The sequence below is a fragment of the Mya arenaria genome, chromosome 10 (genome assembly GCF_026914265.1).
Source record: "Mya arenaria isolate MELC-2E11 chromosome 10, ASM2691426v1".
NCBI lineage: Eukaryota > Metazoa > Mollusca > Bivalvia > Myida > Myidae > Mya > Mya arenaria.
Window position 1 is genome coordinate 22,790,786 of NC_069131.1, and position 16,726 is coordinate 22,807,511.

Consider the following 16,726-nt stretch of genomic DNA (forward strand, 5'->3'; position numbering starts at 1 on the left):
TGATTGTGTTCTTAACATTATTCAGGTAATTCTATTCAGTTATATTATTTGATCATGTTCTCAAGTATAAGGTTTTAACAATATTTAGAAACGATAACAACAACATCAAAGACTAACTTAAAGTGACAGTCTTATTCAAAATTAATACATACATTTTTATAACAAACATAGACGGTGAGTAGCATTATATACATGGGAATTATAGCATGATGTATTGATGTGTAGTTGGTAAAAATGTTATAATTAATCTAGCTTGATAGGAAGAATCTTTGTAAGGTGTTACTAAGAGGAGGTATTGTATTTATCATGTAATTTAAATACCACAAGATTTACTGATATTATCAAAAACAGTAGCGTACAAACGCTTAGCATATCATAGCATGTCTTTTACTTTAATACAACTAATAAAACATGCTTAATAATTTTAAGAATTTATCCTATTTATCATAAAAGTTATACGTTGCATAATGCTTGAAATCAATAGTATCATATGAAAACTACATTTAACTTGAGACAACTCGATCTAAGGTAATTTAACAGAAACCATATTTTTATCAGTTTAATTTAATCGTCTATAAATGTGGTTCTTAGTTGTATTATTATATTTGTTGAAAGGGATGAATATATATAAAAATTTTTTATAAAGGTTCACTTTCCTGAATAGATTGAGTGTGTGTGCGTGTGCGTGCGTGCGCGGGCGCGTGTGCGTGCGTGCGCGGGCGCGTGTGCGTGCGTGCGTGCGTGCGTGCGTGCGCGCGCGCGTGCGTGTGTGTGTCTGCCATAAACGCTGGATTCGATATGACCACATGTTTATACTTCAAAATCTTCAATGAATTCTTTGTTCTTCAGAACATATTTATATTTGAAAGATTAGATCTATTTAACAGTTTAAGTACACTAACAATTTTTGAGAGCATAAAATACATTAAACATGTCAGGAATGAGTTCCTTCATATTCGTTTAGGTTGGTTTGAAGTTTTTTCATATATTCAATGTTTAATGTTTTCAAAATCCTGTTCAACGGTCAATATTACTGCGCTGTTATTTCGAAGATGAAAGTTTATGGAAAAATAAACAATGTCTTTTTAACAGAAAATCCCTTGACACTGATGATATATAAATATAACATTTTTTGCAAGGAATTGATAACCTTATGCTATAAATGCGCTAATTGTTATGATGTTTTAAACTTTAGCCCTGGAGAAGCTGGGTTCTGTTCCGAAGCTTACACTTGCAACAGGGCATGTTCAAAGAGTGAACGCTACACAACTAAATGTGGAGCCTTCGATTGGCAACGCTGTAATAGATACAGGTAAATGTTTAAAATAGTTGAACAACAATGTATACTGCGAAAATGATCGACCGGCGATAGCGGTCATGGGAAATGATGTGTGGAACCATTTGGGCCTGAGGTATTTGTAAGCGAATAGAACGGTATGAAACGGTAAAAGTAGGTGAAGAAATAAATTTTGAAAATTGGCTTTTCCGCAGTTAACAATCAAAACAAAACCATGATTTATGTATACACAACTGCATTGGAGTGTTGTGCTTAGTATTTACAATATTTGTATTATGTCACTGTACCAGCAAGTAACGTTCGATCTTTCATATACTTGTTTTATACTTGTGAAATTTGTCGCAGTGAAAATGCAACCGTTTTTTTTGGTTTCGTAATTGTTAAATATGTTTTAAAAGGTTTATGCGTTGCATGCAATTCAATATGTTGGTTATAAATTCACAGGTTATAAACAAAATGTCACTGTCAATTATTGAATTCTCTTAAAATGTCTGAATGTTAACTTGTTAAATGTAAACACTATATAAGATTGTCATTTTGTACAATTTTGCATTAAATATGCCTTCCAAATTGTACAATTCAAAATGTAATCATTAAGTGACATAACGTAGAACTTTAAGTATTTACTATTTTTACGTGCTTATACATTAAGAACTTGGAACTTAAAACAACTTCACATGTTTTTTAACCTTTTGAATTGAGAAAAATCTCATTGTTAATGTTCTGTTTCCTTTCTGATTTATTTGTCGAACAAATTATGTTTTATGCATACACGATGGATGATTTCATAATATAAGTCCATATATAACAAAAAAGCATTGCAGTTATAGTTAAACTTTCAATAACCAGTGGGATTCTCTTGCATTACATTAATGTATATTTATTATATTAAGAATACATTTTACAGGACGGTGTATTACACGTGTACGAGCACGTGTTACCGCCAGGTTTGCTGTGAGGGATACAAAGGCTCCGACTGCAACACACGTATGTTTTTTTTCTATTAAAGCCCCTTTTATTCATAGCAGAACATGTCATGAAACGAACAGTTTTGAAAAGGGTTTTCTAACTAACCCAACTACAACGTTAGAGTTTCATAGTGTTGTTTTTACAAACATTTCTAACTCTGTTTGTGTACCCACAATGCAAATTTAGAATTCATCCACTAAGCCAGTATTTCTGAGATTCATATTATCAAATTTCAATTTCTTTAAAGTGACACTCCTATTTAAAATCAATACATGCACATGTATTACAAACAAAACGTTTGACTGATAAAACCTTAACTACTTACTAAATAATGCATTTATGGAAACTATTAATTACTGATAAAAAAATTGTATCCGTGTATTTAAAAGCTGAAAACGCACAAGCAACAAATGACTGGTGGGTTCTAAATCATTTACAGTGATCAACTATCATCTTATAAGGTAGAATAACCGTGTTTGATGAACCTTTCTTTCAAAACAATAAACACGGTTTCCTTCATAAGAACCATTGTTTTAGATAGTTAAGTCATTTTTTTCGGTAAATTAAAACAATTGTATAAATTGTTGTAAAACTTATTTGGGAGTAAGAGTGCATCCGTAATGAATTCATTAGGTATGTTGATTTGTTTAACACAGCCTTGTGTTTTGGGTCTACATCATGTTTGAACAACAACCAGTGTACAGGTCCTGACCGATGCAGCTGCAAAAATGGCTACCACCTTCCAAAATGTGAAGGTAGGAGAAAACTATATTGTATAGGTATTGAATAAACAAAATGTAATACATTTTAACAACTTACATATAATGTTTACTTAAACATCTTATATCAATATTAATTAAGTATACCTTCTAATAAATCAGGAAAAGGTTGGCCGATATCAACCCAAGACAAATTCACACCGCATTGTTCTCGGTAGTTTGAGTACGTACAAGGTGTACCGATCTATTGAAGACTGCCATGTATTAAAACGTGCCAAAACGTGTTGTAGATACAAACGAGTGTTCCTCAAACAATGGTGGCTGCCAGCAGGTGTGCAGAAACAACGTGGGATCTTTTGTGTGTTCATGCAATAGTGGATATACGCTAAAAGATGACCTTAAAACTTGTGAAGGTACGCTTATAAAATCCTGGTAAGACATAGCATATGTAACATTATCAATCTACTCGGGTTTCAAAAATCACAACAAGCTGCAAGTTTAGGCTCAGGCGGAAACAATTTTGCCAATATTATGGGTTTTTTTTGTAGAGTCTGCTATATATATCTGTTTTGTTCGATTTACACAGAAACGATAGACGTATCATCTCAATGGAAGCAAAAAAAACATCGAGAAGTAATAATACGTCTTAAAATTCAAATCTACACTAGCATTGATGTTTGCTTACACAATTGAGTCATCAACATGTCATCATTCTCTAAAGTAAGCCAGTTGAAAATAAATCAATGGAAATACAATCAAAAATAGTTGTCATACTTTCCACAGCTGTAACTTTGATTTTGAGTCTCAAAGCATTTAAATTTGTATTTGACAGCTTAAAAATAATAGAAAAAGAAGCGTTTTAAACCGTTCGACGAATAGCCGCGTGGTCTCATGGTGTGATATTATCCCCAGAAGTAAATGATCTCCCTCGGGCTATTGAAGGCCTGTCAGAGATATTAACAACCGATGCCACCACTTTTTTTAAGCAATATACCCGAGAACATATTTTCGATTTGTATTGAAATAACAAGATTAAGCTTTATATACTTATAGTTTTATAATTTTAAAGGCTTACTTTACAGACAACCAAATGTCTTGTATTGTCTGAAGCTCTTATTAAATACGTATAATTGTATTATTTTAAAGACTTACTTTTCAGACAACCATATGTTTTGTTTTGTCTAAAGCTTTATTTATATACTTATAATTTTATAATTTTAAAGACTTACTTTACAGGCAATCATATGTTTTGTATTGTCAATAGCTCTGTTTATACTCCTCATTTGATTAAGTAATCCATGCAGATTTATATTATCTTTATATTCATATATTCTGATATTGCATTGATATATTGACTGCTTATATATATTTATATTTTTAACAATAATAATTGTAATCTCATGGACATTTTGACTACATGTATACCTGAATAAACTAAACTAAACATAGTCGTTCACTGTGTTCTTCAAAGATACGAACGAGTGCAATTTAAGGAATGGAGGATGTGCTCACACGTGTACTAATAAGCCAGGGACGTTCCAATGCAGCTGTAGAGATGGATATACACTTGCTTCGAACGGACACGGATGCAGTGGTTAATATTATTATGTTTACTGAATTAATGCAATGCGTTTTATCGAGTCTAGCATTATTTCATCGCAAATTGTTTCTATTTTGCCATCTACCCAAAGTACAGCATATCAAAATAGCAATCTGGAAACGATCGGAGAAAAGATTCTCTCTGACACCAAGTAGCTTCTCTTTAAATACTCACAACATACAATGTTGATAAATGCTCATTGTTAAAAGTGAGATTTTCTTAGCCGAAAAGCGTTATTGTCTTGTTCTGTCTTATAAAATATTAATGTTGAAAGAACACGTTTTCAGATATAAACGAGTGTTCTGTTGGAACCTCTCAGTGCGGCCATAGTTGTACCAACACAGATGGTTCTTATACGTGTTCCTGTAGAACAGGATACCAACTGGCTGATGATAGGAAGGCATGCGTCGGTAGGAACATAACTTTCATAGTATATATTACATTGTTAGCGTAATTCCATACGTAATTTATCTTTACAAGCCTTAATATAACATGAAGCACGTACAATTTAGTGCTATTTATTCACAGACATAGATGAATGCACCCTAACTCCGTTCCCCTGTGACCACCAATGTCGCAACACTCCCGGATCTTATACATGTGGTTGTGAAACTGGATATTACCTTGAGACTGGTACACAGTCTTGCAAAGGTAATCACATTATAAACCTTGTACAAAATAGAATAAAGCAGGAGTTCAAGATTGAACTGTGTGAATGGTTATATATAGTATGGAAATAAAATTCCACACTTTGCACGTCGGGTAAAATCTAAAAGACATGGCCGTAAATGTTTGCAGTATATGAATGTTGTTTGATAATGTTATTTAACCCAAACCCGAAACCTACTGTGTATCAAACATCAAACAGGGGCCGTACGGCGCTGAATTAAGTGTAATAATTTTTTACAGTTATCGTTATTAAAACACAGTACGCCAGTTTTGTAAACAACCCAACAGTGATCTGACCTATCAACTAATATAAATACCATGGTTAAAAGAAATTAATCGCAATAATAAGTTTATTACTCATTTTCTTAAAACTCATGGATTTTAAGCTATGCTTTTACTGAAAGCAAGAACTATAACTATTGAAAAACAAATTTTATTTTTCATTTCAATGCATTATTATGTTTAACTCGTTTCACTTCCATTATCTTAACATAAAATAGCATATGATTTGTGTACAAATAAAAATACATCTACGTGGCAACACATTTTCAAGTTAAACAAGCGCTTATACTGCTTATACTGATACATCTGTAGACATAGTATAAGTTTATTTGTCTTGATCATTAAAGTCAAATGAGATTTACAATATTTAATACAATTGCTTCAATTTACCAAAGGGATTAATAAATGTCGAAACCAATGGTTCTTATGCAGGATACTGCGTTTAATTTGAAAGAAAGGTGCAGAAAACACGGTATTTCTACCTTATGAGACGATAGTAGGTCACAGTAAATCTTTTAGCATTCACCGATCATTTAATGGTTTTGCGCTTTCTGCTATTAAATACACGGTTATAAACTTGTTATCAGTAATTTATATTTTACATAAATGCATTATTTAGTATAAAGGAGAAGGTTTATCACTCAAAATTTATGTTTGTTATACATGTGTTTATATTGATTTTCAATAAGAGTGTCACTTTAAACACAATAATGCATTTAATGAACCAAATAGGCATCAACCTATATTATGCCCCTTTAAATGTGTTCATAACTCGTTTTTACGTATTACAAACAAAAACTATTGTCAATGCGTTTTGAATATCAGTTTAAATCCAGTCCAATGAGTGAAACAAATAAAAGCCTCCGATTTTATGGAATATAATTCATAATTTGAATCATTTTATCTGTATGTACTAGTATAAACATTGTTGTAAACGTACGTAGTATTTCTACAACCGATACGTTTTTAACATTTTAAACTGTCAGTTTAGTGGTGAAAAAAAAGAAATACTATTAAATATAACAAGTGATGTTTCGTTCTTTTCGCCTTTTTGATTTTTAGTAAGAAACAAACATAATATAAATGCTATATGTTCATTCATTGTTTAAGGCCACAAGCATTCATTTTGATGAACGTATCTTTCGGATAAAACATTGAAACAAGCAGTCTGTTATTGGACAACAGTACAAGACATGTAAAATCATATCTATGAAATGTATGTATAATAAGATGCCTGTAATATAATGTTGAAGAACGATTTGTACACATGATACATAACAATGCAACATATTACACAGGATCATGGGTATGACACCGACCCCATGATCTTATTTACGGGGAAAATAAAAGAGGTTATTGTGATTTAAAAAAGTATACAAGTTTCCTTCCTATTGACGAGACAAATGGTTTAATTGGTCATAAATGGTCATTTAAACATCGTGCAATGATGCCCGTTATGACATGCCGTCTGAATTTGAGGGGAATACGGACAAGCGTACTTTGCGATAGGTATTGCGTGTGAATTTATGATGGGTATTTACTGTATCGCGGTTATTGCAAAACATCGCTTAAGTGATATGTTTCTGTACGTATGAGTGACAGTTATTTCTGTTGAACAGACATAGACGAATGTCAAGGCATCATATGTGAAAATGGTGGATTTTGTTTTGACAACATTGGAGGGTACACCTGTTCCTGTGCTAAAGGCTACACGGGAATACACTGCGAACTCGGTTTGTGATAACCTTGATTGAAACAATTTTAGATAGTCCCAGTCACTGCGAAAATTATGCTTTTTGTGCATGTACATTTGTTGTTTTGTCATAAGGTTTTGTCTTTCATGCCTAACTTCAGTTAAAAAAGTTATGGTTCATATGCTATAACAGTAAAAATCTAGTACATAATGATCGTTAGAATCATAACTTTACCATTTCATTTTTTTCAGCTCACATCAACCTCTTTTTTATATTGTATTATACATCAAATTAAACACTTTACACAAACGATTTATTGTATAAGCTGAACGTTTTTTTCTCAAATCTGAATTGTTCTACAAACACTTAAGCACGCACGTACACTTCAATATTTTCAACGTGGTGATTTCCCTGCCACTCAGTGCTCAGATAAAAGTCATATATTATAATTGACTTAAGATATTGAGGGAGGTTATCACTGTAAATATCACTACATGAGTCATGATGACTCTACACAGGGTTTGCTAGATAGCTTTCTTGAAACGTAACTCGTTCTGCTGAATCATTCATTTTTAAGTATAGATAATTAAGCATATCTGCAATATATACGTGGATTCTTTTCTGTTCACAGCATTTTGGATTTAGCGAAAAACGCCGTTTTCTGTACTGCAATGTTTTCTTTTACCTAGATATAAATGAATGTTCTGGATTTGTTAATGGCGGCTGTGAGGATAGATGTATTAACACAGTGGGTTCATTTGCTTGTAAATGCAGCGACAACAACACCCTGAACGATGACGGTTTCACTTGTACTGGTAAAGAAATTATCTTGATTTAATAAATACTGTTTTGCTTTAAAAGTAATTTATTTGATTTTCAAAAACATATTTGATATCAAAACCTAACTCATGGAAAAATAATCTGATATTACTCAGTTCGTAAATATTCTGCATATATGGACAAGTATAAGGAATAACTTAATACGCTTAGCATTTGCACCAGTTCTACTTACGTCTTAGTGCAAATAAATCATGTAAGACATCAACATAGTTATATTAAGTGATTAATCATTGCTTATTACTGCATTTTTATCAGGTTCAACTGGACCAAGTGTGTTCTCAAAGTATGGGTTGGTGCGACAGTTTCTACCCCAAGGTTGCTCAACAATTCTTCTACCAACCAACGGCGAGGGAGCTGATGTTTATATTTTACTTTCATCAACATCCCAGTGGTACAGATTAAAAACTGATCAAGAAATAATTTATACCTATGGTGTCGTATTTGTTGAAACTAACGCTAAATCGCTACCTTTGTCTTTATCAGGCATGGAAGTTGTGATTAGAAACGAAAATTTTAAGATAACTACCGGGTCTTTGGAACGTGATGTCAATGATGGCGTTCCATATGGAGAAGAAAGAATGCGTAATTGCTGGACATTCGATGTAACGTCACGAGATCTAAGAGAATTTCTAGTTTCCAATTCTTTTTTATTATCATATTTTCACAGTATTGGGATTTCATTTCCTGACTGGCTAAATTTCTTACCAAATGAAAATGAAATACTAAGTGTTAATGATTTGCAAACCTCTCTCAGTACTGGTGACGATATTCAAATGACAGAATGCAAAGGGGCACCTTTGTATTCTGGACGCCTTTATACTACTCTGAAGTTTGGCAATAGTTTTGCGATGTCTATATATGGTCAGGTAATTACTTTTCCAACGGCAGTCAGTAACAAAAAGTTTTGCATCATTGTTGATATCTTCAATGATTATGGTGGATCTGTATTCCTTATCTTGCCTGAAGAATCAAGAGACATTCTGGACAAATTTGACATGTTCAAAAAGCTGCTCAACGATGCTGGTGTTTACATCCGTCCGATAGGATTAGGGTTCTCTCTTCAGAAAAACATCAACGTCCATGCAAAGACAACCCATTTACAGCAATGGAACGGGGATGAACTTATTCAGTATCCGTAAGTTGACATATAATTTTAATAATTTTTGTTTTTATAACTCAAATTTGAGTATGTACGTTATACACGTTGGACCGTTTCAGAATAAACTATACGTGATACCATCAAGTAATGGTAACTTAAATCGTCTAATATAACAAGCTGATATTGTGCAAATGTCAATTAAAACAGCGGGTTCGTATTAAAAACGTTTAGTGGACATTATATATTCGTTTATAAAAACTTTTCTTTTCAGAGTGTTTCAAGAAGCAAACATATGGATTGGAGGTGATGCCCGAATAGAAACGGACATATTAAGATTATCAGGAACAGCAAATGCGTTTATTTCTATTCCTTTTCCAATAAAAGTAAATTGATATTTTAGCAAACTGTTTAATTTTATATAAAATCTCATTATATTTATAGAAACTACCATATCGTTATATCCTTTATTCACATAACCTTGTGAATAACCATATTTGAATTTATTTCTCATAATAAAATAATAAAAAATAAAAACGTGAATCATGTGTAATGATAAAACTTTAATTAGAGAACACTTGAATAAAGAAATGAACCTATTATTTTATAATTGAAAATATCCTTCTATTCAAAACACCTTTCTAAAAACAGGATGAACAGTTTAAATGCCAAGTACCATATAATAAGACGTGCGTGTTTAATATAAGTTTATATTTTCAGATGCTGGAAAGTTTATTCCTGGAGGAATGGAATTTTGTGGTGAGACTTCAAGCGCTTGGTGATTTAGAATTTACCTTTAAAACTCCGTTCGGAAACCAAATTATTCGAGGCAGTAGCAGTGGTGAACTAAACGCTCTTGCATCGCTTGGAGGTAAGAGGCACTTGTATTCATTAACTTGGATAGGAAAGCGCCCTTAAAGCTATTTGTTATTATAAACTCCATATCATGTCGCATCCGATAGTTATCGAAGAGTCCGTTTACACATGCCGAAAAGTTTAAAGTATTTCTATATTTGCAGAATTATCTGAATATTTTCACTAACGTCTTTCTATTTCTGTTTTTTTATCCCATCTCTCTCCACGTAGCACAATTCATTGCCCATGTGCTACATATTCTACATACAGTATACATTCAGCAATAAAGAAAATCTAATATTTTTGCTTTACACATGAAACTCAAAAACGTCGATTTAAGTGCAACAAACCATTTATTAGTATCAGGTAATCATCACAATGTCACAATAGTGTCTCATGAATGAACCTTCAATTGGTTGTTACCCAAAGCAAGGTTTCTTTATTGAAATTTGATTTTCAACGGAACGTTATCCTTTTAAGGATCTAATCAAAGAATCCTTTGTGGCCGCGATGAGACACCTGCAGGAGTATTCTTGTCGGTACTTTTCAGCGCTGAAGCCTTTCTCGATGCACCAGTTTTGCGAATAATTAAACCAGGTGTCAATGTAAAAGCCTACGTTTTTCTTGCCAGCGATCAAAAAGCCCCTGCATTCAATCAAACACATATTTATGTAGCAAACGAACTACTTGATTTGAAACACATTAGCGTACGGTTCGTCAATCTTACACGAGACATTTTAACTAGGTATCAAACGCTGTTGACGAATCATTCAACCATACTGCTTAATACGGTAATTGAAACGAGTCAGAATCTTTTGGCCATTGTTGGAAACGTTTCACAAGGAATAAGTTACTCAAATATACACGATTTGCAACAAATTATTCAGCGAATATCTTGGGTATGGCAAGTTGGATGGACACAGTTACAAAATGATACGAATGTGTTTTTGGATTCGATAATAGACAATACACTAATTGCCAAGCATAACGTAACACAGAATATAAGGAAAGAAACAAATGCGATACGAAACAGAGTAAATAGGTTGATCAAGCATGTGACTGTTCAAGCCTCTGTGGTGTTAAGGGATATGAATGGAGCTGGATTTCGCTTTACGGGTGACCTTGATATTTTTGGTCTGAAGATTATAGGACTAGAAATTGAGCTTGTGAGTTCCATAGACAGTCTGGGGGCATGCAGCCGCTTTGAGCGCGCGTATAGTGTTCTGGAAGGCGAAAGAGCCATCAGAGCTATGGCTGTTCTCTCATCTGGACTAGTTAAGATCGCACCATTCCTGCGAATAGATGCTGGGGTAGGAATTGGACTAGCAATGAGCTTGGATGTAAATGGTAAATTTGCTGTTTCTGTACGTGTAGAAGCTAAATTTCTTGACATGAGGGCCCAAACAGACATGTTGATAACAAATAAGGGTTTATATCTATATGTGGAAGGAAATGTTTGGAACACATTCAAAGCACAACTACAAATATCTGCAGAACTTGGAAAGGAATGGTACCTTTTGTCATATGATGTGAATGGAAGTTTTGTTGCCGATGCCGACGGAGATGGTAGTTTCGGTGATGGTTATTTAGCTGCTCTTCGTAGATTTACAAAAACAATTGGTGATGATGCCAACAAAAGAATCAGTAAATTACAGGACGGTATTGCAAAGGCTCAGACAGGGTTAACATCAGCTCAGGACTGGCTAGAAGATAAGAAGGTCATTTTCCGTAGTGCAAATTCAAAATTCGACGATGCTGTACGAGCATTTGATAGAGCTAATGATAAATTGGAAGAGGCAAAGAAACCATTTGAAGACGCATTGAGTCAACTTAATGAAGCACAACAAATTGTTGACAATTTATGTAGGATTAAAAACTGCAAGAAAATCTGTATTCCAGGAACTAAATGTACCATATGTCGCAAACGGGTCTGGGGACGAACAATATCATACCCATGTTGTAAATTTACGAGCTGCATGATTTCATTTCGTGATCCAGTTTGCACGGGACTTAACGTCTTATGCAGTGCTGTTCGAGGCATTGCATATTTAGCACTAGAAGCAGCCAAGGTATTTGTTCGCATTCCAATGCTCGCCTTGGATGCTGCAAAAATGGCCGTGTCGGCTGCGCAATTCATTGTTGATCAATCAAGGGTTGTCTTGGACATAGCTGAAGCTGCACTTGATTTTGCTAAACTTGGATTAGAGGCGGCTAAAGGGATTTTGGAAACTGCAAAGATTGCTCTTGAATCCGTTAAACAGGTAGTGAAATTAGGTGTTACTGCTTTAAATTTTGTGATACAATATGGATTAGAAAGTATCATTGATGTGCGAAATTGCGGATTTGAAGTAAAACTTTCAACACATGATAAAGCCGTTTTTGATGTGAATTGCGAGGTTAACGCCTTTAAAACCGGGTTTAAAACTATTAAACTACGCATCAACTTTAAGGACAGTTACCAAAGTTTGTGGTATGCTGCTAAAGAAACAATTACATCTATACTAAATGGAATCGGAAACTTCGGACGCAAACGACGAGATATTGAATATGATTCTCTAAATTTATTGTACAAACATTATAGAAAAACAAGGGATAATCATATTAATTCCACATTTAACAATGAAACCATTGACATTATTGCTGATACATATGGCTTTAAAAATAATCAGACGGACACTGAATATGGCATACGGACAGAAATTTTTCTGCACAATTGTATTAAATTTAAAAATATCCATAGTTTCCTGTTGGACACAACACAGGCCTTGCACGACATGGCGGACGAAACAGCGAGAACTGTGATGAATTCGACATTTGTACAGGATGAACTTCTGGATTTAAAAGAAAACAACTTCATAGCCAACGCATCGCTAACGGATTTGGGAATTGATCTGAAAGTTGCAGAGACTGAATTCAATATAACCTTCACTGAATTAACTGAAACCATTGACATCGCTAAAGAAAACTTCTATGCTGATTCGTATATATCGGATGCGGACGCAGTTTCTGGGGCAGCGGCTTCAATGTTTCAAAATCAAACCGATGATGCAAATAACATAGAAATTATCAATTATTGGATTGTCGCCATGGAAAATGTAGCAAACGAATATTTCAGCGCCGATACTTGTGTCTCATTTCTGGATTGCGCACATTACGCTGTTGCATCACTCTATGAAATGGTTTTACCATCAACGGATTTGCCTAACAAGGACGACTACTTACAAAGTATATCCACCTTAGAGGACATATTTCTGAAATTGACTAGTAGCCATTCGCTGAAAATCCTGGAGGTATACAACATGTCTCTAAGTCTTCTGGACCACATAGATGCGATTAATGACTCCAACGTTTTTTGTTCAACTTCACCTACCCAGGTTTTCCAAGTTGAAAACCAAACTGCAAGAGAAGGCCAAACAGTTTACCTTGCATGCAATGCCACAGGAAATCCTTTCCCGACATTCATGTGGTTTAAGGACGATGAACAAATCACCAACTCGTCGACAAGTATTATGATGACCATCCATAATGTGACCCATTCTGACGAAGGTAGTTACCACTGTGAAGCATCCAACTTGGTCACAAGCCTTATCATGCCGGAGATGTACATCCGTGTGACAGGTATTTGAGTATGTTACTTATAAAAACAGTTTAGTTTAGTTTAAACATATTTAGCGATTGTGAAACAAGTTATCACAACATTATATTAATCACTCTCGTTGGCACGATTTTACGCGAGAGTGTGGTCTTGTGTTGTGGGGGAAACCGGAGAACCCGGAGAAAACCCACTTGTCCGGCTTGGTGACCACAGACCAAACTCACATGCGCCCAAGCCGGGAATCGAACCCGGGTCGCCTAGGTGAGAAGCGAGTGCGCTAACCACTGCGCTAACCGGACAACCAAAAAACAGTAACAAATAGTCCTCTATTTTCTTGAACAATACTGATGCAAAGGTCAACAATAAAATAATCAATACTTAAGTAACGTTGATGAAGTTATATTTTCACTGTAGCATGTAAGTTACCGAAATATATTTCTACAGGAATTGAGGAAATACCTGATGCTTCAACTTCAACTCCAAACACTGAAGGTAACACGTTTAAATACTTAAATTGCTTTGTCAATAAAGACAAATGTAACCATTGCTGCTACAATCGGGACTGAATGCTTTTTATTTGAATCATTATAAAGAAGGGGGGTATTTTCGTTATTGGTTATATTATAAGCAATCAAATGATTCAGGGGACGTATTCAATTACAGACTTAGGTCTTACTCAAGTTTAAGAGTCAGTTCTGAGTGTTTTGATTTGACCGAAAAAATATCTGGTCAATAGACGGAATGAAATCACTGAGGCATATTTCTAAGATAAGAATGATTATTATAATGGATATTGCCCCCAGGACAGCAGAATGTCCGTGAGATATACTAAACATATTAAAAAAGTTGTTTGTTAATTATGGCGAAAGTTTCTTTGATACTATAACATGTTCATGACAGGTCTGTTTCTGTAGTTTCTGTGTTTGTTATTGAAGATTTCGAGATTTAATTTTACAGAAATAGAGGAAACATTCGACATTGCATCTTCAACTCGAAATCCTAAGGGTAAGACGTTTTCTAGTACTTAATTGGTTGCCATAAAAGACATATTGATTTTATACATATTGTTATTTTCGCATCATGTTGGTGTTGTAATAAACCATAGTAGTCAACACCTTCAGTAATATGCCATTGACAATAAATTAAGGAAAGAAAACAGTTGTCTTTTGGGTTAAGTGACGTATGTTTTGTTAATTATAGCTTGCATTCCTTGCTAATTTAAAGGTACACTGCACAAAAGTTACACTCTAAACCACTTCCGGTTCAATTGGAACTTAATGCTTATATTGTAAATCAGCATTAAGAAGTGGCGTGTTAACAAAAGGCAGATAAGCACTATATATTAAGCAATCAAAATAATCAATATAGAAGCAGGTTCTTGAAAATACCATACATATATGATTAAATTTTGTTGAATAAACTATGGCTGAAATTGCTTTGTTTATTCATATATTTAATTGTATGTCTGCTTCTGTTTCTGTTTAAACAGTCAAGTATCATCATAGTATGCATTTTCTCTCCAGATTTTCGATTTTAGAAATATTAATATTTCAATTAATTTTATTCCAGATGCGTTTCCAATTACCCTTGTGTTGAAACTAACGACAGCCGTCCTTGTACTGGCTGTGATAGTTGTGGCATGTGGAGTATTGTGCTATAAACATTCGTTGAATAAAAAGTTCAGAGTAAGTTACTACATGACACAAGGCCGGTTTAAAACGGAAACCTAAGTATGATTTATGTTTGTACTATTTAACGAGGGCAAGACATGTCCTTAAACACTTAATAGCGAATGTACTGCATAACATATTTTGCATGAGTATCTTATTTTATTGAAAAGAGTATATGGTATAGCATTCGCCTAATCTTACTAGGAACAATGCTAACGTTCCAGGGCGGTACCTAACAATCCTTGATAAACATACCTAGTTTTTTATATAAAGTATGTATGCAATGTGCTGTTTGTGGAGTTTTGTGCTGTTCTTCCATGTTTCTTGTTTGTGATTTTTTGTTTTTATGTTCTATGTCTTTGGCGTTTACCCAGTGCCATAAAACCGGGTTTATGTTTAAACTTTTGGCTAATAAGCTTGTTTCTGTACTTTTTCGCATAAATATTTATCTTCTCTTCAACGTATTTATATAAAATTCAGCTTCTCCCCGCTTTCAAGTCGTTTTTTATATTGAATTTTTCATAATATCATATTGTATTTGTCTTTTTCCTTATTGGAATATGTTTCAACTATGGTTTTGATGTGACTTTTTCAGGCTGTTGGAGCGATAAAGACATAGTCAATCCAGTGTTATTTCTGAGAAAATAGGTAGTGGCGGATATAAACAGGCCCATTACATCAATTTAAGGACATCGCACGTTTAGACATTCCATAGCCTCATTATTGTTCATATATCATCAGTGTGTACCTTACTGCCTCAACTAGGTGAACAATAATGTTTGTGAGCTTAGCAAATATATATATATATATATATATATATATATATATATATATATATATATATATATATATATATATATATATATATTACCGTTAAGGTATTTATTTTATGAAAAAACAACCTTTCTCTCATGACGATATCGGTAAAATGTAGTTTAAAATTTAGGCCTAATGATAAAAAATGCAAATTATATTGGCATTTTTTATTTAAATGTAATAACGGGGGTGCAGTAACTAATAGAATTCGGATTCATATTACATTACGTGTATGTGTTGTAAATATTAAATTTCCTACTCTTCTAATTCACTGTCTGTTGTAGTGGACATGTTCAATTGTAATCTCTTGATTGTGTTGGATTTGTATTGCTATTGCTCACTGCTTAATAAAAGTGCATGTATGAGTTTCACTGTTGGAAGTTGCTTCATCGCTTTAAGTATCATGGTTTGTTATTATTAATTGATTGTAAAACACTGCTTGTTTCTATAAGTGCTAATGAATGGTCATATTTGTACTCGTATTAAAATGGTAATCAAACTGCGTGGAGTACAATATTCTTGTTGTATAGAAGTAGCAACTACATACACTATATTTGACTATTTATTGTTATTGTTTACTGCTATAGTGCTATTTTCACAGTAATCTCATTCAGAACAAAATGT

At 33.8% G+C, this 16,726-nt stretch overlaps 1 protein-coding gene across 1 annotated transcript in view; it reads left to right on the forward strand.

Annotated features, from left to right (window-relative positions):
• Positions 1 to 16,051, forward strand: part of LOC128204467 (uncharacterized) — a 32,906-nt gene extending 16,855 nt beyond the window's left edge. Inside the window, exons 2-17 of the mRNA XM_052905881.1 lie at positions 2,205 to 2,284; positions 2,923 to 3,021; positions 3,276 to 3,398; positions 4,457 to 4,579; positions 4,873 to 4,995; positions 5,114 to 5,236; positions 7,156 to 7,269; positions 7,920 to 8,045; positions 8,326 to 9,205; positions 9,441 to 9,552; positions 9,887 to 10,037; positions 10,502 to 13,639; positions 14,061 to 14,108; positions 14,574 to 14,621; positions 15,186 to 15,301; positions 15,882 to 16,051. Of these exons, the coding sequence (XP_052761841.1) occupies positions 2,205 to 2,284; positions 2,923 to 3,021; positions 3,276 to 3,398; positions 4,457 to 4,579; positions 4,873 to 4,995; positions 5,114 to 5,236; positions 7,156 to 7,269; positions 7,920 to 8,045; positions 8,326 to 9,205; positions 9,441 to 9,552; positions 9,887 to 10,037; positions 10,502 to 13,639; positions 14,061 to 14,108; positions 14,574 to 14,621; positions 15,186 to 15,301; positions 15,882 to 15,905 (5,428 nt within the window). The 3' untranslated portion in view covers positions 15,906 to 16,051. The remainder of the gene's footprint in view (positions 1 to 2,204; positions 2,285 to 2,922; positions 3,022 to 3,275; positions 3,399 to 4,456; positions 4,580 to 4,872; positions 4,996 to 5,113; positions 5,237 to 7,155; positions 7,270 to 7,919; positions 8,046 to 8,325; positions 9,206 to 9,440; positions 9,553 to 9,886; positions 10,038 to 10,501; positions 13,640 to 14,060; positions 14,109 to 14,573; positions 14,622 to 15,185; positions 15,302 to 15,881) is intronic.
• The last annotated feature ends 675 nt before the right edge of the window (positions 16,052 to 16,726 follow it).